General features: G+C 38.5%; 1 protein-coding gene across 1 annotated transcript in view; it reads right to left on the minus strand.

The window, feature by feature from the left end:
* The window catches only part of SLC24A2 (solute carrier family 24 member 2), a 116241-nt gene extending 91667 nt beyond the window's left edge, over nucleotides 1-24574 (minus strand). The window contains exons 1-2 of the mRNA XM_035558604.2: nucleotides 24488-24574; nucleotides 21640-22715 (exon numbers count right to left, since the gene is read on the minus strand). Of these exons, the coding sequence (XP_035414497.1) occupies nucleotides 21640-22572 (933 nt within the window). The 5' untranslated portion in view covers nucleotides 22573-22715; nucleotides 24488-24574. The remainder of the gene's footprint in view (nucleotides 1-21639; nucleotides 22716-24487) is intronic.
* Between the last annotated feature and the right edge of the window lie 240 nt (nucleotides 24575-24814).

A 24814-nucleotide genomic window follows, 5' to 3' on the forward strand; every position in this document is an offset into this window, starting at 1 on the left:
CTGTGCAACACAGCCAAACTGAGCTGTAGGATCTCGTTTACTCTGTTAAAAAGTTTTCAATAAACATCCTTTATTTTGCAGCCCCTTAAGAAAAGTTCCCTATTCTAAACTCATTTCATATGAACCTCTCATTTCATATGCACCAGAAGTAGACTTTGTTCTCCTCTGGCTTATGTCATGCTCCTCATGGACATCAGTAAATTAGTTCTTTTGTCTCCTCTCCATATGGCTTTTTTTGTGTATGTTTTCTCTAAGGTATTGTAAGTAGGCAGCTGGGACTCTAGGAGACCAATGTTAAAGCAATTCTACATGTAATTTCCTCAGATCTAGTGCTGTACAGATCAGGATTTCTCTTTATGAACAGCTATTTAAGCTGAAATACATCAGGGGGAATTTAATCTGCAAAATCCAAAACATTCTTCTGGGACAAGAGCACTGGTAACATTTAATATGCAGCAAACAAATACACATTGCCCATTCTTACTGAAAAACATAAATCTGTAGTCTGAGGTTACTAACAGGAATTTTGGCTGACATATTTAGCTACCTTGACTCAGAGACTGTATGTGTGACTCAGTTTAATTTCATTTCCTGATTCCTTTTCATCTGATGAATGAATTATATGTGATAGCTCTTTAATCAGTCCCTACCAACAGTCACAGGACAGACAATGAGGATCTGTATAAAATTAATATTAATATGAGCTGAGTTCTCAGCTCATAGAAAACCAAGAATCCAATATGAAAAAGTCTCCAATAATGACCTAACATATCAACATTTTTCAGTCTCAGGAAAGAGTGTGAATTCCTGAATTGGTCCAGAGGAAAATAAATAAATAAATATGCCCATTTACCATTTTAGGTGTTCAGGGTAGCATACAGACCAAAACATCAGTCATCTGGTCAGCCTGGAGGAGAGAAAGTTCAGGGAGACCTCATGATTTTACTTAAGTACCTGACAGGAGGGTGTAACAGGGCCAGGCTTTTCTCTGTGGTGCCCAGGAAAAGGACGGGAAGCAAAAGCACAGATTGAAATACCAGGAATTTCTTCTTAACCTTAGGACTTTTTATTTTATTTATTTATTTTCTAGCTGTGAGGATGGTCAGACACTGGAATACTGTGAAGTCTCCCTCCTTTGGAGATACTTGAATCCCATCAGACATATGGTAGATGACCCTGACTGAGGCACAGTCTCAAGACTGGACAATATTCAGAGGTGCTGAATGACACAGTGACTCTAAATGCAGAGCCTCATTAGAGGTACTTTAATTAAAGCTGCTTGTTTAAGTAAGGTTGATTTTGTTGTCCATACTCAGAGGGGCAATATAAATGATGAAGACCATTTGATACAAAAGAAAGCTAAAGACTGAAATTATAAGTCTTGTCTTTCATGCTCCCAAAATATAACTCAAGTGCCTGACTTTCAGAATTTAAGATCTTGAAGTTCAAACTACTGTTACAAGTGTATGCCTGCACTACTTTTTTTTTTTTTTTTTTTTTTCACTACAGCTGGAAACTAAAATCATAATATTTGTGAATAGAGTCTGCCTGATAAAATTACTAATTTATTTGTGTATTTGTGTTTGTATCTGCAACTTTGGCAACTTACTGAAAATCATCCCACATACATCTGGATCTTTGCATCAACTTATTTGTTATACATGGTGTACAAGATGATGGGTCTCTGCTGGCATTTATTGCCTTCTGGACTACAGTCTGGATAACTAATTAGCTGCATGGCCAGGTGAAGTAATTATATTTACTTGTTACAAATGGATATAATTACTAGGGAGGAAATGTGATGCCATATTTTTTCCTAACTACTGTGTACATACACTAATTTTCTGTTACTTCGGTCTTAACCAAAACAACCATACCTCTTTTTCCTCCTCTCTAAAAATGAGACAGTAGAGAAAGTGGGAAACTTATCTGGAGAAAATATTTAAGGTCTTTATTTATCTCCTCTGCTGTTGATGAAGACACATTAGCAGGTTTCTCCTCTGTCCTTTGAGTAGGCTCAGCCAGGACACAGACAGACTTCCAAACCCTTCTCATGCAAGCCTAGGTGCCTGGATTTGCATTTTACTGCTGATCTTTTCAGCAGAGAAGTTGAACAGGATCTTAAGCCCTATTAGATAAGGATCAAGCAAGCCTGATGAATGTTTTCAGTTTTCAATTCTTAGCTGAAAAGCCACATATGCCTATCAGGGTATGTAAAAATTGTTCTGTTCTTTCAAAAGTCAGTATCACCACAGAACCAAACACCCTCCAGCATTTTATACCAGCATTGGAAGAGCATACCCTCAGCTAATGAATACCATTTCTTAATAGTCCAGAAACTTTGAGGGAGTGAGGGAGCTTGGATCTAAAAAAAAAAAAAAAAAAAAGGAAAAAAATAGTTTAAAAAGGCTTTCTTTTCGTGTATCTAAGTGAAGTGTCTAAGTATGTTGAATCATGCATTTTTACTCCACGTTCTGAAGGAAGGTCACCAGATGGCACTATTACACATTGTCTTTCTGATTTCAGTCTCTTAATACACACTAAAAGTTTTTAATCATGGAAGAACTGGTAGTACGGTTGCTGGTGTAGTATTACATTTATCTGGAGGCAAGTGTGATGAATGGCATATCTGTTTTAGTCTCCCTAACCCTATCAAATTCTTCTAGATGAGTTGTTCTCTGAGAACCAGATGCTCTTTCATAGAATGAAACACACATTACAAAAAAAAAAAAAAAAAAAAAAAAGAGAGAGATAGAGAAGGGATTGTTCTGCTGTTCTGTTATTTATGGCTCTTTCTGCTCAAGTACTACTGTGCACCTGTAATGGGAACACATCACAGCAGGAATGCACACACATTTGGCTATGCTGATTTCTCTTTTTTTGGTAAGTAGAAACCCTCTGCTGTCATTACACACAGAGCAAATGCTCTAGGCATACTGCAAATATGTCCTTTTCTCAGCTTCTGAGAGAGACCCAGCATATCCAAACTGCATCTTGGACCCAATTAAAATGCATCTCTACGCCTATCAGCAAATCACTGCATATGTCAAAGGTGGTATTTGAATTTCTCTCTTGACTATCCTCAGCTCTTCTTTTAACAACATGAGCAGAAATATAAACCTCACTTCTCCTAAATGACATAACACTTACAAATGGTCTGAGCTCTTGATGCATATATTTTATAATATCAGACCATCACTCATTTCTGTGGATACTGATTTGTGATCCACTGATAAGTGAGTCACGATTAATTCCATAAAGTCTTAGAAGAGGAATTTAGAATACTAATTTAGATTTTCTAATGCTTTAAGGCTGTAGTGTTGATTTTTTTTCTCTGTTTACATATGATTTTTTTTTGAAACCAGAGAAATAAACTCAGCAAACTATTATTTAGCTTTCTACATATCCCTGTATACCCATTTTCTGTGAGCTATATTTTGTACTCCAGCAAACTCAGAAGTGGTGAAAACAGGAAAATCAGTCCACAAACATTTAAGAATGTGTCAACTGCCACAAGAATCCCCAAATGGATGATTGGAAGTGCCTCCAACAAATCATAACCACTCCTAAATCATGACCGGCATTTACATGAAAGCAGCATTATTAGAAGTTTACTTTATGAAAAATATATCATTGGCATACTGGCTGCACTGGAGATGCTAACTACCTCTTCAAAGAAAAAGATTGGAAAGCATCCGAAAGATGCCTGTTTCTGCTGATAAGGAAGCCTAAGTTTTCAGTATTTCGTCTAATCTTACTTTCTGATCTCAATAAAACTATTTTTTCCTTGACTACAGTTTGGAGGCTTCATGCTGCCCTGGATTTACAATGCCCAAGTGGAACTAACTAGAGCCACTAGGATGGCACTGCCAGCAATCGCCACACAATGCCATCACATGACAAACATTTCTCCTATATTTCTTTTTTTATGTTTTTACACATTTTGCAATGAATAAATTCACCCAGTGGACATACAACTTCGTCTGTGCTAGCACCATATTTTGGATGCATACTGAATGAGACAGCAGAATTTTTCCACATTAAATAGTGCTACTTTTACCAGACATAAAATTCATAAACACAGATATATTCTGCATATATTTCTGCTCACAGAACTGAGCAATTCTGCTCAACACAGAGCTTTGTATTCACCTGATTTAGCTTCATAAACTCAAGTAAGCTGAGGAATTGTGTGCACCCTCAGCGAGTTTGCCGATGACACTGAGCTGTGTGGTGCAGTCGACACCCTGGAAGGAAGGGATGCCATCCAGAGGGACCTGGACAGGCTTGAGAGGTGGGCCTGTGTGAACCTCATGAGGTTCAACAAGGCCAAATGCAAGATCCTGCATCTGGGCTGGGGCAATCCCAAGCACAAATACAGTCTGGGCAGAGAATGGATTGAGAGCAGCCCTGAGGAGAAGGATCTGGAGGTACTGGTTGATGCAATGCTCAATATGAGCCAACAATGTGCACCTGCAGCCCAGAAAGCCAACTGTGTCCTGTACTTAATCAAAGGAATCATGGCCAGAACCTCAAGGGAAGTGATTCTCCCCCTCTTCTCATGAGACCCCACCTGGAGTCCTGTGTTCAGCTCTGGGGCCTCCAGCACAAGAAGGGCATGGACCTGTTAGAATGAGTCCAGAGGAGGGCCACAAAGATGATAAAAGGTTTGGAGCACTTCTCTTGTGAAGACAGGCTGAGGAAGTCGGGATTGTTCAGCCTGGAGGCTTCAGGATGACCTTATAGTGGCCTTCCAGTACCTAAAGGGGGCCTACAGGAATGCTGGGGAAGGACTCTTTGTCAGGGATTGTAGTGATAGGACAAGGGGGAATGGTTTTAAACTAAAAGAGGGTAGGTTTAGATCATATTTGAGGAATAAATTCTTTACCATAAGGGTGGTGGGGCACTGAAACAAGTTGCCAAGAAAAATTGTGGATGCGCCATCACCGGAGGTGTTCAAGGCCAGGCTGGATGGGGCTTTGGGCAACCTGGTCTGGTAGGAGGTGTCCCTGCCCATGGCAGGGGGGGGTGGAACTGGGTGGGCTTTAAGGTCCCTTCCAACCCAAACAATTCTGTGATTCTATGATTCTAAGATTCTTATGTTAGGAGCATGGTCCACATCCTACAGTAATAATTCTGTTGGCAGGTCTAGGGAAAACAAGAACAAAACAAAACAAAAATTTCTAGCAGAGTTCTCTTTGCTATATGGGGTAATATAGCTTCCTTCCAATACAGGAAGTCAGCAAGGTACAGGATACTATCAAAAGCAATAAAATCCTGCTTCTCTTTTCACAATGTTCACCGCCAGAAAAAAATCTTAATGCTCATCATTTTCTGCACAGAGAATGCTGTGATTATATAAAGTTCTTCTAGCATTCTGAATCTATCCAACACCCATTAAAACCAACGGTGGTATCAAACTATTGCAAACTGAAAGCCAGCCCCATGCAGTTGGTCAGCTCTGTGCAATGTGCAATCCCTGGTTGATGTTTGGAGGTGAAAGAGCACATTTTTCTCCTGCTCTTGGCATCAGGAAGTGATTTTCTGTGTTATATTTTACAGGCTGCCAGAATGTGTTTCTTGGCCTATATCTTGGCAAAGAGTGACACAGCAATCTCTACTGCTGACAGCAGCCGGCAAACCTGACACATCAGAACTTAAACAGTAAAATGTTGGGAAAACAGGTAAGTCACAACTCCTAGCCCATAACCTACTGTTTTCCCTTTTTCTCCTTTTGGGTCAGGGATTTGATGCACAAATTGCAGCCTGCAATGGCCCTAAAAGAGGTGAGAGAGCACCATCTGAGGCTTGGCATTCACTGTTCCTCTGTACCCCACCCCACCAACTTAGAAAGACTATTCATATCTCAGCTGGGTGCTCAGTAAAGGACAGACAGTAAATTTCATGGCAAATGGATGGTGGTATCACAGAATCACAGAATGGTTGAGGTTGGAAGGGACCTCTAGAGATCATCTAGTCCAACCCCCCTGCTCAAGCAGGGTCACCTAGAGTATGTATGGTACAAAATCTATAGTTACTATGAAACAGCACATGCATAAGAATGAGTTATGGCATCAAATCCTTTATGTAGAAGGAGGAACACTACCTTTTGAAAATACCATTGACTCATTACTTACTTCCTGTCCTTATGCCTTACTCTTACATCGCCATATTGAAACATGATGACATGACAATCAACATCTTGACAATTCAATGATGGTGTAAAAAAAAAAAAAAAAAAGGCTGGTAGTCAGAACACTGCAACAGGGACAGACAATGCTATACATTTCATGGGGGAAATGCCATTGTTTTCTTGATACATACAGGTATTGTAACACTGATGATTTTAATGGGTGTTACTAGCAAGGACATTCAGGTGTTTTTTCCAGAAACAAAGATGGCAGGTGTACCATTTTACAAATCTAAGTGAATCTGAGCCATAGAAAATTAAATTATTTTCCCAAATTCAACCATCAAGTCTGAATGAGCCCTGACTGCAATGTGGTTTCCTTTTGTTAAGGGACTATGTGTACATATGCTTTTTCACGGGGCTCTATTCCCTCACTGTACTGTAAAATATTTGAAAACAGCAATTAACAATTAATTGTAAAGAACAAACTTCCAAAGGCAATGCTAAGCAGACGGAGTAAGGACAATATAATCTGAATTTTCGTAATTAACTACTCATTTTTCTTTTGGAGGCTGGAGTTGCAGAATTCTGCTAGCAAGGAATTCCTTGTTATTTTAGGAGTTGTATACAAGTTAATTAATTCATTGTAAATGTTCAGTCATCTGCATTAAAGGCTAATGCAATGAACCAAACTGTTAATTCAACCAATAATGTAATACTCTGGAAGCTAAAATTATATCTCATCAGATGATCCTGAAAAATCTGCTATGAACCATACAAGTTAACAGTCTCTTGTGGCTGCTGTGCCAGTGACTTTTTCTGTAAGTAAAAGATTCACTTAATAGCTTATTTGCCACTTGCACCTCTTTGGAACCGCATGTGATATCTACGTACTGACCAGAGTACTAAGGGAGAAAATGGAACATTCACAGAACAGATTAACACCTGAACAAGCATTTCATTTTGCTTAGTGGCAGAGAAAAACAAGAATTCTGCATCAAACCTTTCCTGAAGGTAACCCTATGAAAAAGACATCAGGCTGTCACCCTCATCACAAACAGGTGCAATTTCAGGTGGTACGAAAGGGAACAACACCGTGGTATGTATTCAGGCTATCGCAATAAAATCACAGGAGATGGCTTTTCAGACTTCACCAACCTACTGCTGTAGGCGATGCTGAAGATTAATTTTGCTTAATTTCAGGTCAGCAGAGAAGTAATCCTAGTAATTAAGATCCAAATCACAGTTTTAAAATGCCCAATACTCTGGACTGATGAAAGAAATAACTTGAGAAGACTATTTATGTAAATCAGGCAGCACAGCTAAGCAGGATGAACCTGAGACCAAGAGCTAGATTCCACAATTGTCTGGTGTCTTGAACTTATCAGCAATTTTGGATGCAGGTCAACTAAATCTGAAAATTAGCCTGCACCTTCATTTTTTGCATACTATCTTTCCATAGGAAGACCAGGTAATTTAGAGGTCCCTCCCAATGTACAACTCACAAAAATGTGCCTCTATGTGTAACAATTAGCTAATTGTAGAGCAGAAAGTTTTTGTTCATTCCAGAAAGTAATTAACTGACTTGACACATATCTAGTCTTCTTTCTAAAAAGATGGACTTCTAGAAATGATGATGGCCATGGTTGTTTCTAGACCTGAGGTGTCTGAGAAAAGACAACACATAGGCACATCTGAACTGCTGAGAGTGTTTCAGATGCAGAGCCTTGCAAGCCCCAAATTTGACTTTCTGCTCAAACTTTCTGTTCAGATACTCATGTAAAAGAAAAGTTAATCTTTCTCTAATAACATGGATTTATCAAGAAATCACCACAGTATCTGTACATTGGCAACTACTGTTATGAGATTTCATTTTTAAGATTAAGACCTACCACTAGACAGGCATTCACATTAAAACATTATTCAAAAATGTACATATTTGAAGCTAAATATTAATAGTAATTAACTCAGAGTACATAGGATTCAAAATACCATCTAGAGATGAAATACAAAACTGATTTTTCTTTAATATTTTACACCTTTAGCATCATCATAGCAATCTACAATATAAGGCAGAAAAATTGTAAGAAGCCCATTCCTCATCCAAGAAACTACATCTAACTGCATCTAGAATTAGAAAGTTAGTTTTCCCATCATTATTCTAGAAAACAAGTGTGTAACTTCTTCTTACATTGTATACAGAAGATGTGCACATTCACTTTATCAGTTTCAATTATGCATCATTTTAAAGGCAAATCTTTGGGAAATAATGGTTCTTCTTAACAATATTTTATTTCTCAAAATATATCTTCATCTTTCAGAATACCATTCTTGGCTGCTAATAAATATATGCTTTAAAAATTTGCTGTTTAGTGCTGTGTTTTCCTCACGCTTTAAAATAAATGCAGGAGAATAAGATGAAGAAAACAGCTCCAAATCTTAAGGTATTGCCACTTATCAACTAGACTATTATGGGCCCAGCAACAATATAATAATTACTTTGAAATCTATCAATAATCCAAAACCCATCCACATGACTGGACAGATCAGGCTGTGAAACACTGTATGTCCTTTTCCAGTTTAAGTCCAAGGGCATAGAAAGCTGATATAGCCTGTTTTGCTTGCTCTGAGCCTGAAGGACGTTTGTTTGTTAGAGGTGATTTAATATTGAAGGAAAGCAGCTCAGAGGCTTGGAATTATGCAGTGACACAGAGGGATCAGAGAAGCAGCAAGATCATAGTTCTCTGTGTCCTGACTTTTGGGCTTAATTTTACGTCCATCAAAATCATCAGCAAAACTTGCCATCAACTTCAAATGTACCTTGTATGCAGCATAGACCTTTCCCTCACAAACAAACAAGCAAAAAATCCCCACACTTTGTGATCATAAAGGTCTATGCTAACAAGTTCATTCAAGTGTAACTTCACTTTTTGCCATAATATTTCCCTAACGTTTTTGAAGGGAGACAGTAATGTTAACAATAAGAATTCTTCAGCAGGAAATCTATTAGCATTTAAATTTTTGGCAAAAATGGCTGCTATAAAGCTTATTGATGCTTAAAAAATAGCGTGCCATTAAAGAAGTGCCTAATATATGATATCCAGTTTGTTTGCTAGTTTCCATCAAGCCTCATCACTGCCTTGTTTACCACCTTTCTCTCAGATGACACATGTTCTGCCTTGCATCAAGACCATTTTGCATTCAATATGTTGACCATTGTTTTTCTTGTACACAGTAATCCAATCAAGCAAGCAGAATTCCTACAGCTCTCTGTAAAATGTTCTGCAAGGCTTGAAAGTCACAGGTTTCTAAAAAGATTAAATGAAAGAGAGAACCACATCTCAACACTTAGAGCCAAAGCCAAAGCATAAGTTTGCAATTCATGCCTGTTACTGGGCCTACTGCTGTTACTCCAAGATAGAGTTTGTATTTCTTTATGTTCATGTGGGAAATCAACATTTTTTTCTCATAGCCCTTAATGTGAAAGAAGAGGTTGTGTGTTTTTGGAGGCTAAAAAATATAATCAGTAAAATTACTAATAAATTTGCAATATGTGTTCTCACATACTGGTAATTCCCGAAGTAGTCTGTCTACTTTTCAATTACTTTGCTTTAAAAGATTTATGCTTTCTGGGTAGATAGTTTAAGTTGACAACGTAATACTTTAAATTCATGTTCCAACTTACTGCATAATCTTGCTATATACATATAGCAAATTTTAGATATGGTAATTCCAGCTGTGGTTATTTCCTGTGGATAAAAAGTGGCCTTTTCTCTGTATGAAATATCAAGTAGTAAAGAATAGTGCCCTCAGCCATTCCCGTGCTAGAATCAAGTCCTGATTACCTCACTGGAAAGTAAAAAATCATCTCTCTTCAGTGATGCAAGCCTCCTGTTTTTATCCCTATAGGGGCACAAGATAGCAGGAATTACTAATATGATATATTAAGCTAGAATAAAATATGTTGATAGTTCAGTATGTCACATCTTCAGCCTCAAACAGGAGTGATTTGCTGCTTGGAAGGAGTCCAAATTTAAGGAGAAAATGCAGACATATTTCTATAGACAGCTAGTCTGGGGAAAAGTGAGAAATGTGCTCCTCGGAAATTTTAAATATTTGAGTAAGACTTATGGAAATGGATTACTAGGCAGTTGACTGCTGAAAGGATGTAGAAAGCATGCAAAATACCATCCTTCAAATCTGCAATGTATCTCCTTGACCTTTGATATGGTCTACATGGCACTTTTCAGACACGATTATGTGTGCAAACATGCATGTGTGTCTGCACACGTACATATGCACAGTGGATGGTTCCAGCACAGACTGGGAAAGCAACAATTAAAAGTTTACAAAATCACTTCATTATCACATTTAGAAGTAGGATTGTGTGAGGCAGCAAGTAATAATTTCATGCTGGAAACCGAACAGAAAACAATGGCAAAATTCCTCTAATTTAGTATATAATCATTTTCTGACTAAATTTCAGAGGAATTTTGCCGTTGGTTTTGAGTGGGAGGAGACTTAGGTATTTTGTCTGTAATTTCTGCAAAGAAACTGGCTGTGTGTGTTTCAAAGGTGCATGTGTCAAAAATTCATCCTGAACAGAATTCAATACAGATTCAAGGTATTCAAGGTATGTACAGATACAACGTATTCAATACAGAGAGTATTTTCGTAACTATTTGCATCACTGTGACATTTAAACATCCATCCAAGATGAAGCCTTACAAAAGGATGTGCCTCCATCCAGAAACATTCTAAATTAATACAAGAGTATAACAGATAAATAAGATGAATACTCAGAATGAAGCAGAAAAAGAGGAATATTTAAATAGCAATAAAATTATACAAAAACAAACATTAGCTGCTATATAGAAGGATGCTTTTAAATTACTTCAGGTGACTGGCTTAAAAATGTGTAAGTAAAAATAATATGAACTATTTCTAACTTTTTTTCCCTACTCATGGACAAAGCAGTTTCTGGAGTTTTGAATTATTTTTTTCTATTTAAACATATTCTTGTTATAAAATTTTAACTAGGAAATGGCTTGGTGACTGTGCCAGTACCAACCTGGTAGAAACAAAAAGGATTTGACTGGCAATTTGATAAGAGCTTGCACCACAAATTAATTAAATAACAAAATTAACACTTCATTAATCCCAAAAGAGGTGCTCATCCTCTATCCTTACAAACCCCACAGACTTCATCCTTGTCCCTCAGGCAAAAGCCTATGTAAGTGGACAGGTCTCAAACCATTCCCCAGAGGTCATCGAGCACAGGCTGTGACAGCAGACATGCCTCCTTCTTAGTGCTCTATATCCGCTAGAGCAGTTTTACAGCAATGTGAGAGGGTGAAAAGTTAACACTAGCTGGTTACGCAATAAATGTCACTGGTAATACCACTGACTTCAGACTCGACTCCCAGCAGTAAGCAGTTAAGAGGTGATAAAGCAGGATTAATCCCTGAGCAAAATTTATGATCTTCAGTGGAGAGTGCAGTATGAATACCCTGGTATCTTTATTCTTCCTTGAACGAGAAATAGTTTTGCACCAACCTGTTTTTTTTCCTTAAGCGTAGCACTTCAAAGGGGTGTTAATACAATCACATATACAGCTTTAAGCCTGTTCTCACACACTCACCCTAAAATAAACCTTCAATGGTATCGAGGATGGTAGAATAGTAATGGAATAATGCAAAGTACAGTAACTGATCAGTAGCTATCCTTTGAGCTGCCCTAATAAAATTGCCTCTGACAGGGACAGGAAGATTGCCCAAAGTGAGCCACTGCTGACAAAGACAGAGAAGTAGTTACACAGCCAGGTAAAGCTACTTTGGAGACAATGTGAGCTCTGAGTCCTTCACCTGCTGTTGAAACAAGTACATGATCACATCTTAAAACTTTCATTGCCCTCCCAGGTACATGAGGTTCAACCCTACTACCAGTAAGGCAATAGCTGTTTTTCCAAGATTGCATTCTTTCATTTCCTCTTTTCAGATAGAAACACATGTAGACCAAGAAAAAATCACCAGTGATGGCAAATAGTGACTGTATTTCCTCAAAGTAACAGAGATTGTGTATGAAATAATGAAATATGTGCTAATGTACTATGATTTATTTTTTTTTCTGTGAAATATTTGCCAAAAGTATCCCCTAATGCTGCTCTAACTAGGATTTTCAATTTGCTAGTAACAATGACCTGCACTTAGCAATACAATTGCAAGCATTTAACACAGAGAAGTTCACCATAAAAACAAGCTTAACCAAAACTGTCTAGTCTGTCTGTTTTCCCAAATAGGAAAATAGAGCACCAAGCCTACAGTTTTGACTTAGGTCCTACCGTACAATGATGTTCCTTTCTGTTAGATACACTACCAACTGGTATTTGCTCAGATCTAATGCTAGATCATATAAAGTAATAAATTATTTCTTTAAATTTTCTTGGACATGTATGTGGAATAAATAATCAGCAACTCAGTGAAAGCTTGGATGGTTGGAAAAGGACTGACAGTATGCTAATTATATAGAACGGTAAGCATATATCAATGTACATAAAATTATGTACATGATGAATCATATGCCTCTTCCCAGGCACTTTGAATGGCATTTATCTTTTTCCACCATGAGCTACTGAGGAGAGGAACTGTGATTTCATAGAGTCGTCTAAGCACCCAGTGTGATGGAGACCAGATTATCATCTCAGTATTTTGATAACCAGTTCAATAGCAGTTAAAATATTGTGTGTCTGCATTAGAACAATGTAGAATCAAGAGTTCTGTAAGAAGAGGTCTAAGCTAAGCATTACTAATTTTGTCCTGATAAAGGAGGGTAGCAATTTCAAAGGGAAGAATTAAATGAGACCAGCTCTCACCTTGGGACACATAACAGCTGATCTGTGCACAATCAATTTATGACAGTTATCTGATTTTGCTTTATTTTCCCATTTTAGGTTCTAAAAAGCTGCCAGTCCCAAGAAAGAGTTTGAATCTCAAGATTCTGCTGCATAGCTTAATGGATGCAGACATAAAGTTAAACAATAAAAAGCGATACTTAAGTAAGAACTGACTCAAATGCAATGGAATAAGGCTAGTCTAGTTAAGGAAACACTGCTCTTTATTCTACAGAATTACTAACACCACACTAGTGCATAGTTTGCAGTTTAGGCAAAACACAGTAGATGACTGGGGAGAAATTTAAGTCTTATTCCTTACATTTAATTTTCTTTTATAAATAACAACAAAGGTCGCTAAATAGATAAGAGATGCTTTAATTAATTGTTACAGCTATTGTAGCTGTAACTTTCATACTCATCTCTAACACATCCTCCCATCTGTGATATACAAATGTACATCTGTATATCTCTTGTATAAAACACTGCCAATATGCATTGGGCTTGAATAGTCTTAAAGTGTAAGCTTTCAGACTTCCTTTGTCTGCTCTCCTGACTAAAATTAGATTTTGGATTTCTGAAAAGACTGTGGAAAGCTTTTTTGAAGTTGTTCAGGTTTTGAATTTTGAAACAACAGTACAGTTGTACAATCAGAAAGCACTCACTGTGCTTTTTACTTTTTTTGCTTGTACCAAAGAGGTAATCATTTAGTAAAGGTCCAAATCCCACATTGCCTTACACCATCTTCATAAAATATTCAAATGTCCAACCTGAAGTAACAGAGAACAGGAACCCAGACTGTTCACTTTTGGTTTAATGCTGTCAAAAGCTTTCTGCACAGAAGGTCCTTAATTTTTATGGTTAAGCCTGGCTTTTAACAAATACCAGACAAGTGGGACACATAACTTACTTTTAAGAACCCACCTGATCATTACTTTTCTCTACTTCCACATCATTTTTGTTATGGGGCTTTCTTCAAGACAAACATACTATGTATCATACAGTAACAAATTCAAATTAGGTATAATCTTATTCTACTGTTACAGAAGCAAAATGGCTCAGTTCTTGGAAGCAATTTCAGAAAGAGAAAGAATTCAAAAAGGGGTTGTTCCCATACATTTACGGTTAGTACTGGAATACTAACTCGTGCTAAAAAATGCAACAAAAACTCAGGATATTAGCAGCACAGAAGCACTTCATCAATTTTTGGCATCACCTAATTTTTTGGCACCCAGGCCACATACTACTGACTACCTAGGGAGTATTACCATTCAGAAGAACTAAGGCCACTCTAAAGTGTGTTGTGCCCAAAAACTCACCCTATGCTGGCAACCTCAGTCTTGCAACAACCACTGCCCTTGAGGCACCTTCCACCTCACATAGTTTAGAAAAGACAGGATCCCCCTCTAAAAATATGGTGCTCAATATTGCTTTTTCATAGAATCATCTAGGTTGGAAAAGACCTTCAAGATCATCAAGTCCAAACATCATCCTGACCTACCAAGTCCCATGTGTAAACCATATCCCTCAGAGACACATCCACGGGTCTCTTAAATACCTCCAGGGATGGGGACTTGACCAGTTCCCTATGCAGCCCGATCCAATGCTTGACCATGCTCTCTGTGAATAAATTCTTTCTAATACCCAATATGAGGTGCTGATCTCTTCTCTCTGGTAACCAGTGATAGGACTCAATGGCATGAATCCGCATCAGTGCAAGTTCATATTGGATACTAGGAAAAACTTCTTCACCAAGAGGGTGGTCGGCCACTGAAGCAGGCTCCCCAGGGAAGCGGCCGCAGCACCAAGCCTGCCAGAGTTCAAGAAGTGTTCAGACAGTGCTCTTAGATGTATGATTTAATTTTTTGGTGGTCATGTGCAGAGCCTGGAGTTGGACTCAATGATCCTTGTATGTCCCTTCCCACTCTAGATATTCAATGATTCTATGAATCTAAACCTCCCTGGACACAACTTGAGACCACTTCCTCCTGTCTTAGCACTTGTCACTGGAGAAAAGGGACCATCACCCTCCTTGCTGCAGCCTCCTTTTAGGTAGTTGGAGAGAGTGGTGAAGTCTCCCCTCAGACTTCTCTTCTCCAGACTAAACAACCCCTCTGCTGCTGCTTATAAGTCTTGTTTTCTACTCTCTTCTCCAGCTTCGTTGCTCTTCTTTGCATGTGCTTGAGCAACTCAATACCCTTCTTGTAGTGAGAGGCCCAAAACCAAACACTACATTTCAGGTAAATTCTCACCAGGGCCACATACAAGGAGACAATCACTTTCCTAGTCCTGCTGGTCACACTGTTTCTGATGCAGGCCAGGAAGACATAGGCATTCATGATTACCTGGACACACTGGTTAAAATTGGGCCAGAAAAAGTAGGAAAGTCAGATGTGCCTAGCCACCCAACTTTTATACAATGAGCAGAGCACTCACTACATAAGGTGAGTAGTGAACAGGGGAGATCTGCACATAATTGAATAAAAATTGAGCACTCTCGCCACCAGAGCCTGAAGAGTTTGTAAAAAAAAAAATAAAAATACCAAATTTAAAGCTTTAAATCTTAGCCTGGGAGGTAAATCTGGAGAACCAGCTCAGGCAAAATAAGTAGAGGAATGTGGGTTATATGGAAAAGCAGTACCATAGTGCTCCATCTGGGTCTGATATTTCTGAGCAAGCCCAGAAGCAAACCTACAGCATCAGAATATCTTTGTTGAAAAGTGAAGCTCCTTCAGAGTTTAAATATCATAAAGAATGCAGACATTTTGAGGACCAGTATTCTGATATTGGGGTTGAAATTCCACCTACAGTCTCCCACATCCTCTTGAGGATCTGGACCAAAGTAGTCAAGACTGAGATGACAGAAGGAAAAGCACTTATATGCTTCCCAGACTTTGAGAGAGCATTTTTTTTTCTTTTATTACACTTTCTAGCACAGAGGATTCAATCACATCTGGAGTTCTAAAAGACTGCATGGTGAAAATTTGTCAACACAGCTGGTTTTATGCAGCCTCTAAGAAGTATTGCCTGACTTCTTTTTAATTACACATGCTTTTTATTTTAAACTGTATGATAGATATGTTTTCCCCTTGCTGTTAAAGACGGCAGGATTTTACTCTTCCTTTTCCTAGCTTAATCAACAAAGGTTGCTTAATCAATCTTAATGGATGGCCATAATTTAAGAGCATTTAACCTGTTTGGCATTTCCATGCTGTCATTTTCTGCTCTTTAACAGGACAAATACATACAAAACCAAGAAATTCAAATGGTGGAAATCACTGTAATCATTGATTTGTCCTCAATAAATTACTGATAGGTGCTAAAATAAACTGAAAATTGTATCAGTTTCACTGTAGTAATGGTTGCATATATAATGTGTAAGGCTTTAGGTATATTAGTAATAACCCTAATTTGCATCAACAGCTCTAATGCTCAAGGCAAATTAAATAACATTTACTGCTAGTGGACTAACATCCACAGAAGTAACTTGGAAGTTTTTAAGATAAGAAATAACAAATAAAATATAGTACAAAAATAGGCTTTTATCAAAACAAAACATGTACAAGAATTGTGATGATGTACAAGTTCTAAATAAGTACATGTCACAATTCATCCATCCTTTATATATTAGAATGAAAGATCCAGATACTCATAGCTCTATATTTACATATGTGCTTGCAGGAGCAGACCAACTGAGAAATGTCTGTAGAATAAAACTCCAAACTTTCTATGAAATACGAAACACCACTTTAAAAAAAAAAAAAGTATTTTGTTGGTGGTTAGAGAAGAAAGGGTATTCTATAGATAGAGCTGCAGCTACCAGGTCTGTGGATTCAGCAAGAAGCCCTGAAAAGGAACTGTTCAGCAGTTCAAAACAACTACAATGAACTCAGACCTCTTGCAAATTCCAGCTTTTCGTTCATGTACGCATGTGGCACTAATAAAGCCAGCAAGTAGAGAACTACCTAAAAATAGTGCTAACAGTCTTTCCTTTAGAATGCAAATACTGCCATTAAATACAATGTCGCAACACTTGGGATCGGTATGGATTTTAAAATAACACACACAAGCTATTCAGGTTTCTTAAGATAACAAAATTGTCAATAAAATAATGTCAAACTATGTCTTGTTGGTAAAAATATCTTGTTTTCCAAATGCAGTCTTCTGTAAATGTAAAATAAAAAAAAATAATAAAACAAAACATAACTGGCTTGTATATACCATAAGTTATTTATTTAAACAGTAATCTCAGTGAAACAGATGTCATTGCACGATATCCTTGTTCCACTCTCATTCTGTTCTCCTAGCTGCCAAACAGAACTGTTTTGAGCTATTTACTGAGTGATCAGATTCAAGTATTTTTATGATGATCTCCATGCTACATTAAAGGAAAAAGTACTTAAAAAATGAAATCTCACATAATGTTTTATTGTGATTTAATTTACTCAACATGCTTTTGCCATTAGAGACTACCAAGACAAGGCTGAGGCCTTTACCAGAAAGTCAGAAAAAGCCTTATTTTTAACTACTTAACTTTGTACTTCAGTTCTCTCAGTTTTCTTCTTCCTGTCCCTCATACAGTTTCAACATTCTGTTTTTAAACACCTTCACACATCTGAGGAGGACATAGAATTATCACCAAAGTTTCCTTCCCAGATCCCAAAATTCATCTGTTCTTGTAGCTCAGGTTGGAAGGGACTTTTGGAGGGCATAGTATAATATAGATTGGAACGGACTTTTGGAGTATCTGGTGGTGGGATTGCACCACCTATTGTAGGGCAAGTTCAGGTCAGTCCACAGAGCTCAGTGACACTTGTCAAGGATCCACATTAGACTGCATGTACTACCCTATGTTGTAGAACTTGGCTGTCTGTTTTTTATCCTGTCCTTTCATAGTATCTTGCTTCTTCATCCTTCCTTCTTCTTTTTTCCACCCTTGTCACATTGATCTCTGGAGTTCATTAGTATCAAACTGCTATTAGACTTCCTTAGGAGTGGGGTAGGGCAGGAGATTAGCCACAGTTCAAACAAAACCATGCAGCAAGACCAAACCAACTATAAACGTAAAAAAACAACCAAACAAACAAACAAACGTACTCTGATCTCATTAGTGTCATCAAACTGTTGTCAAAAATCCAGTTACCAGCTTTTTCTCAACTTGTACTCTTTTAAGAATCTAAACAGTACTTGATTGAAAGCTTGTGCAGGAAAATAGTGAGCACAATGAAATGCACATTGAGCATTCAATATGCATTCACATTTGTACAAGTAACTGATGCACAAAATGAAATAACTTTAGAAAAAGTAGGCAAGTTTGAATACATGCAGAATTTAAGAAAAAAAAAAAAACAACCTTTAATTCTCAAATATGGGAGAGAAAGGAATCTAAAAAACATCTAGAGATATGTACGCATTCTGGCAAGCCCGTGAATACATATACAACACATGATGGCTAAGATGAAAAATCATTTCTTATCTAAGACCTTTCCTCATGGAAAATATTTTGCTGACTGTGAATCTTCCTTCAACCTTTCAAGAAAAAATATAATAAAAGTACTGAAATTAATATCAAAATGCATTTTAATATCCCCAAAGGTTTTTCACCTGCTCAGATTTTTGCTCTTCAATACTAGTTTGCCAGTGAGCCACCTAACCCTTCAACTCTCCAGCATTATGTTGCCTTATTTAGACCTCTCAGCTTTGTTGAGCTGCTTTCAGATTACAATACAACATCTTAAAGATAGATACGGCAGTAATGTTTTTAGCAGACCACTTGCCTCTTTAGCAACAGCAGAATCAATAATGGATAGGCAAAAGTAGTACGGGTTAGACAAAAGAACAGAATTTTCTATACATTCTCGAAATTAAGTTCTTTCAAGGCAACCTAACCCACAGATTCCAGATCTGCCTAGCAAATCTCTGTCCTAACAGGGTGTAAAAATGTGAAAATGTTTCTGTTAGAAACAATTGAGACTGGAAAGTTTGCATTTGAAATACTAATTTGATTATACACGATTTGATTCTGCATGGATATAGCACATTCTTGATGACTGAGAGCAATCTAGGTTAACACTGCAGAAAACACAGTCCAAAAGCCAAGACTATCACTTCTGCAGTGGTTCTAATTCCCACTAGTTACAAAATAGGACATGCTGCATTCACTACTAGGCTCCAAATCTCAAACTACAGAAATGTTTTATTCTTTGCTTTAGGCAACAACTTTAAAGCTGAACATCCTACGCATTTCATCATAACATTTTTGTGTTTGTTTGTTTTTCAGAATACAGAGCTTTAGGGAGATTGTTTCCAAAGAACATCATCCGTGACATCCTTGCTATCAGAAAATTAGTTCATTCATCCTACTAAATTCTGTTCGACTGAATACTCATTCATAATAAGTTATAATTCAGAATGTTAGCCAAGTATTCAAAAATATGTCTTTACAGTATGGCTTATTAAAAGAAATACATAGTCCGATACCTTCAGAAGCTATTTTTCAGCAGGAGGCAGAAAATACATGTTAGGTAAATTGTAATAAAATTAGAGCAACTCTTTCACTGCCCTCTACTACTCAGTGATTTACAAATAAATGATTTTATTATTTTAATTAACTTGAGATCAACTCATGAAAGGTATCTTCATGGAACACAAGACACAAGTCTTGAGTTTTTAACAAAAGTATACAGTGTTCAGATTTTCCATCCCCAGCTGATTGTGCACCTGTAACAGGAATATGTGCACCTATAACAGGAAAAAACTCTAAGCAATTAACATATCAAACAACAAATGAGTTTTCCAAAAGTGAATGGACTTGACTTTTTTAAAGTCAAAGTACTTAAAGCATTTATTCAATGTGAAAATATCCTATGTTCAATTTGACTTACAAATACTTTATTCTTCTGCTCGTTTGAAAACAATTGAATGTTTACCATAGTATGTAGCTATTTTACTCAGCTCCATAGCCTAGACAGCCCAACAGAGTTGATTTGCATATTGACTATTGTTTAAGATCAGTTATAAATTCACACGTCCTGCAAATCCAGTTGCTGTACAGATGATAGTAGATTAATTGATTACTGTTGTTTCATAAACCATTGTCTCTTCCTATTATTACACACCTTTAGCACAAAATGTGGAAGTACTTACAACTTGAAATACTGCATTATTCAGCACCCAACTAATGCAGTTAGAGAAGCATTTCATTCATTAGGGCAAATAGTTTGTTGGTGTTCACTCTTCATTTTCTTTCAAAATCCCAATTACACACTTTGAGAAAGATAAAGATGAGCATGCTGATTTTCAAAGAAGAATGGGACAAAAAGGAAGATATGAAAGTAGAAGAAAGTATACCAAATGTGCGTCAAATTTGGTTAGAAACTTTTTTTTTTTTTTTAATTATTATTATTATTTTTAAAGGGAGAGAGAGGAAATGTTATGTCTTTATTTTGATGTTTTTTTTCAGTGGTTTCAGTCCTAACACTGAAAGCACCTGTCTGTACTGTTAAAATATCAATACCTGTCTTCAAAGTTCTTCATATAGGCAGAATCATCAGTATTCTGTAAGTCACAGGCAGGTAGCCTCTCTCTTGTGTTATAGGAGCTCAGTCTCTGTGTCCTTCCATTTATATGTCTGTATGCTTATGCCACCAGATTGTCTCTTCTGAAGCACTGATACGGGGATGTTAAAAGAAAGAAACCAGAGTGAACTGTTCCCTGATACTCTGAGCAATTACCAGATTAAACAAAACAAAACAAAACAAACAAACAAAAACACTTACCTGATGAATAACCCTATTGTCATATAAAACAAGGCATTTTGATTTCAGTATTAAACTTTCAATTAACAGTGTCTGCAAACATAAGTATTTATGGGTTCCACTTCAAGTGTCCTTTAAATATAGCCTCTTTTAAGAAGGGATCTGTTTAAGAGACGGTAACTGCTGAAGACCCACTGAGCCCCACTGCGCACAAATTCCCTTCTTTACTCGTGGCCAAGTATGGGGCCAAAAATTAGTTTGCTTAGTTGCAAATACTATGAAAGGAAAACCATCCCAATTAAACAGCCGACTCTGCCATTATGATCACTGTTTTTCCAGAGATATTTTTTCACATAATTGCCACTAATTACAACTGGAAGTTAGTATTTTATATCAACATCAGTAGATTAAAAAAATAACTTTATATATTGCTCCAAGTGCGTTTGCTTTTTTGAGGAAGAAAGTGCATTAACAGCCTTTAAAAAGCCAGATTTAGTCCTGAGATACACCACAGCTATTGCTACTGCTGAATCCAAAAGCTTAGGGAAAACAAAAACTGTTTTATCTCGGACCTCATCAATGTGGCAAAATGCTGAATATAGGTTTATGTCTTTTGCTGGCATTTTGTCTTGCCCTGTGTGCAATTCAGATCACTCTGAAGTTAAAAGCTATTGATTTACTAGAAAGCTACCTCATGTTTTATATTTTCGATCTTATTGGACTGATTAAACAAAAAGACCTTTTAGCAAAGCACAGAACTTCTTATATTGCTTATTGTACTGTATTTGGGTACTTTACAACAAAGAAGGACTCAGCATTTATAAGAGCACTATTACATATATGCTCATTAAAAATTGACCAACCTTTCCTTCAGCATCTGCTGCTGTAACCTTCTCAACCTTGTTCCTGTTCAAAAATTTTTTCACCAATTCTTCTACTTGAACGTTGAACTTCATGAAAGTCACATAGCAAAAATATGCTGTCAGGAGGGTTAAGCTTTCCCACCACATGATTAAGTTATCCAGAAAAAAAATGATTAGCAAGATCAAGTCAACAATGTAAAACGACACATCTCGAAAGAGTGGCCACCAAGTAAGGTTCAAGATCTCTCTAGAAAATAAAGCACACATTCCAATAACAAACAGGATATTGAACACGGCAGATCCCACTATTGTCCCAATGCCAACATTGCTGTGGGATATAAACACTCCTATTAAAGAAGTGAAGAGTTCTGGGGCCGACCCACCAGCAGCCATAAAGGTTGCCCCTGCCACATCATCAGATATACTCAGCTTTTCAGTGATGACAGTCAAGGAAGGAACGAAGAACTCATCACAGACTATGGCTAAGGCTATGAACATATAAATCATTCCAATCACATGGAGGATCACTGCACCCTTTCTTCTTTCTTCAAGAGAGAATAGGTCCTCCGGGTACTCTCCCTTGGCATGATCTGTTGCATTGCCATGCTCGGCTTCATATTTCATGGAAGTAGGTGGATCTGGAGCACTGTCTTCATTCTGTTCCTTGAAATCCAACAGAGTTCTTTGGTGACCATGCACCTGCTTTTGGCTATCTAGGCTACTGGCCAACACCTTGCTATGTAGTTCCGTCTTGAAAAAGGCACTAATTGAAAGAGAGAAAGTACTAATGGCCACTACACTCACAAGAAGCCCTATTATTCTTATCAGTCTTAGTTTTTTCCTAACGTTCTGGTGCTGTTTGCAACCAAACAGTGGTTCCTTCAAACACCACTCCTCCAAGACACTAACAACAGTTTTTTTGCAATGAGCCATTCTGTGTTCTTTGTGAGATGCTCAGGGAATCAGATGGAGTGTTTCTTCATACTTTTCTCCAGCTTTGAAGCTAAAGGTGTTTTAAATGTTCTCCCACCATTAAGTATTTTTATTCTTCAGAGGAAGTATTTTCTTCATTCATGCTAAAAAGGACAAGCAGGTATCATTAACATTAGTAAAACAGCATGCAGTTAGAAGCTTCTAAAAAAGTAATTTACAGACTTGGTTAAATTTAGAATTTAAAGCAGAATGTTACTGGCTGTAACATAATACCCTGGCTCATCCCATCAGACACAGCAACAGCATGTTTGTTTCAGCAGCAACCTGGTGGATAAAAGTCTATCAATACTCAGATCACTTTATGCCTCTCAAAAGCCACTGCTCAGCATTAGGTCTCGGCTGATGACAAAAAGTCCTAGTGGAAAGTAAAAACTGTCCCCAGATGTTGTTTAAAAAAATGAAAAAACTGCTATTCTACCGGCTACAACAAAGATTATCACCTTCTGCAATTACTTTCTACTATGACCATGTAACATTCAAATCCCAAATGCAGGGGCAGTAATGTATGAAAAAGCAGCCAAAGTGTTACAAGCATCTCATCAGACCTCTATGCACCTGAAGCAGTATTAACTGAAATGTTATGTGTGCATAGAGCCGGTCATTGATGTGTGGGTAAGACACTAAACTGTTGGAACAGGATCAAAATGAAGATCTAACACATCCACAGCTTCTTTAATTTCCCCTGCAAAATCTACCCAAGTTTACAGAAGGAATTCAATTTCCTTAGATCAGACCTAGGACACTAGCTCGGACTAGCTAACACAAATTTTTCATTCAACTCTGTTTTTGTTTTGATTTATGCCACATATTCTGTTACAAAAGTAGGAAGTTACAAAGAATACTCCTGTGGTTAAGTATCTTTTAACAGCGCCCGTCTTACAGATCGTGTTACAGAAAATACTTTAAGTTTACACAAGATTTGACCCTGAAATTTTGAGAATGAAACTGTGGGAGGACTACTCATGTACACCAGAGCTATTAGCATGACATTACTTCTAATACAGGAAAAAACTGATGCATGATAACAGGTGCCTTGATTACTTAATTTGAAAAATATAATGCAGAAATTAGTTATACATGCATTATGCATAGTAAGTTGCATTTCTTAGGATGCAAAATATAAAATAATTTATAAATAAAATTGATTATCAGTAGTATGTATTATTCTGCAAAAATACTTTGTTACACCACTTATTCAAGGCATTTGCAGTAAAAGCTGAATACTGAAGAATATTCAAGATACTGATTTTGTATTCTCAGATAGAGAATTGCAACTATTATACACAGTTACCTACACAAAAGTTACGCAGTCACCTGCAGCTTTTGCTGTTTTTTTTACGCACAGCTCCCATGCTAAGATGTCATAGAGACATACTCCATCTGCAAGGCGCAGCACCGCAGCTTAGACAGTTTTATTTTCCACCTGAGAGTTACCGCTCACGAGCCTGCCGTAAAAACACTGAACAGGGTGGGCAGCGCACCCTTGGCGGCGGAGGGGCCGACCCCCCGGCATCCCGATAAATCACGACAGGGGGCAGCTCGCCCCGGAGGGCGCACGGCGGCTCCCAGCCGGGGGGCTCCCCGCGCCCCCTGCCCTGCCGCAGCGCCTCGCCTCACTTAACCCAACTTCGCAACGCTCCGCGCCCCAAAAACTTTTCTCCTCCCCAAAGCGGGGAGCCTGCCTAGCCCAGGAAGCATCCCCCCAAGGGCTCCAGTGCCGGCGAGCAGCGGCGCTGCCCCCTCCCGTCCCCTCTGCGGCCGAGCATCACCCCCGGGGGCGCCCGTCCGGGAAGCGGGGACCCCGCGTCTCCCGCAGCCGCAGCCCCGGCCCCGGCCCGAGCACGGCGGCGCTCACCCCAAGGTGCGCTGCGCTCCGCACCGCCACCAGACCCGGCTCCGTCTCGGGCATCGGCGGCCCCTCGCCGCGCTGTCTGCGGCGGGCGGCGGCCGCGGGACCCGCCCCGCCCCGCCCCGCCCCGCCCCGCCCCGCACAGGCGGGGCAGGCAGCGGACCGCCCCCGCCCCGGAATGCTGGGGGTGTCTGGGTCGCCCCCCGCGACCCCCGGCCGGGGGCAGTTTGGGGTGGCGGCAGGGGAAGGGTGGGGAGGGCGCCGTGCGCCCCCGCGGCTGGGTTAGGCGGGGGTGAATAACGCTGAGCCTTAAGGAGAGGGGTGGGTTTATAA

Source organism: Cygnus atratus, chromosome Z, assembly GCF_013377495.2.
Source record: "Cygnus atratus isolate AKBS03 ecotype Queensland, Australia chromosome Z, CAtr_DNAZoo_HiC_assembly, whole genome shotgun sequence".
Classification (NCBI taxonomy): domain Eukaryota; kingdom Metazoa; phylum Chordata; class Aves; order Anseriformes; family Anatidae; genus Cygnus; species Cygnus atratus.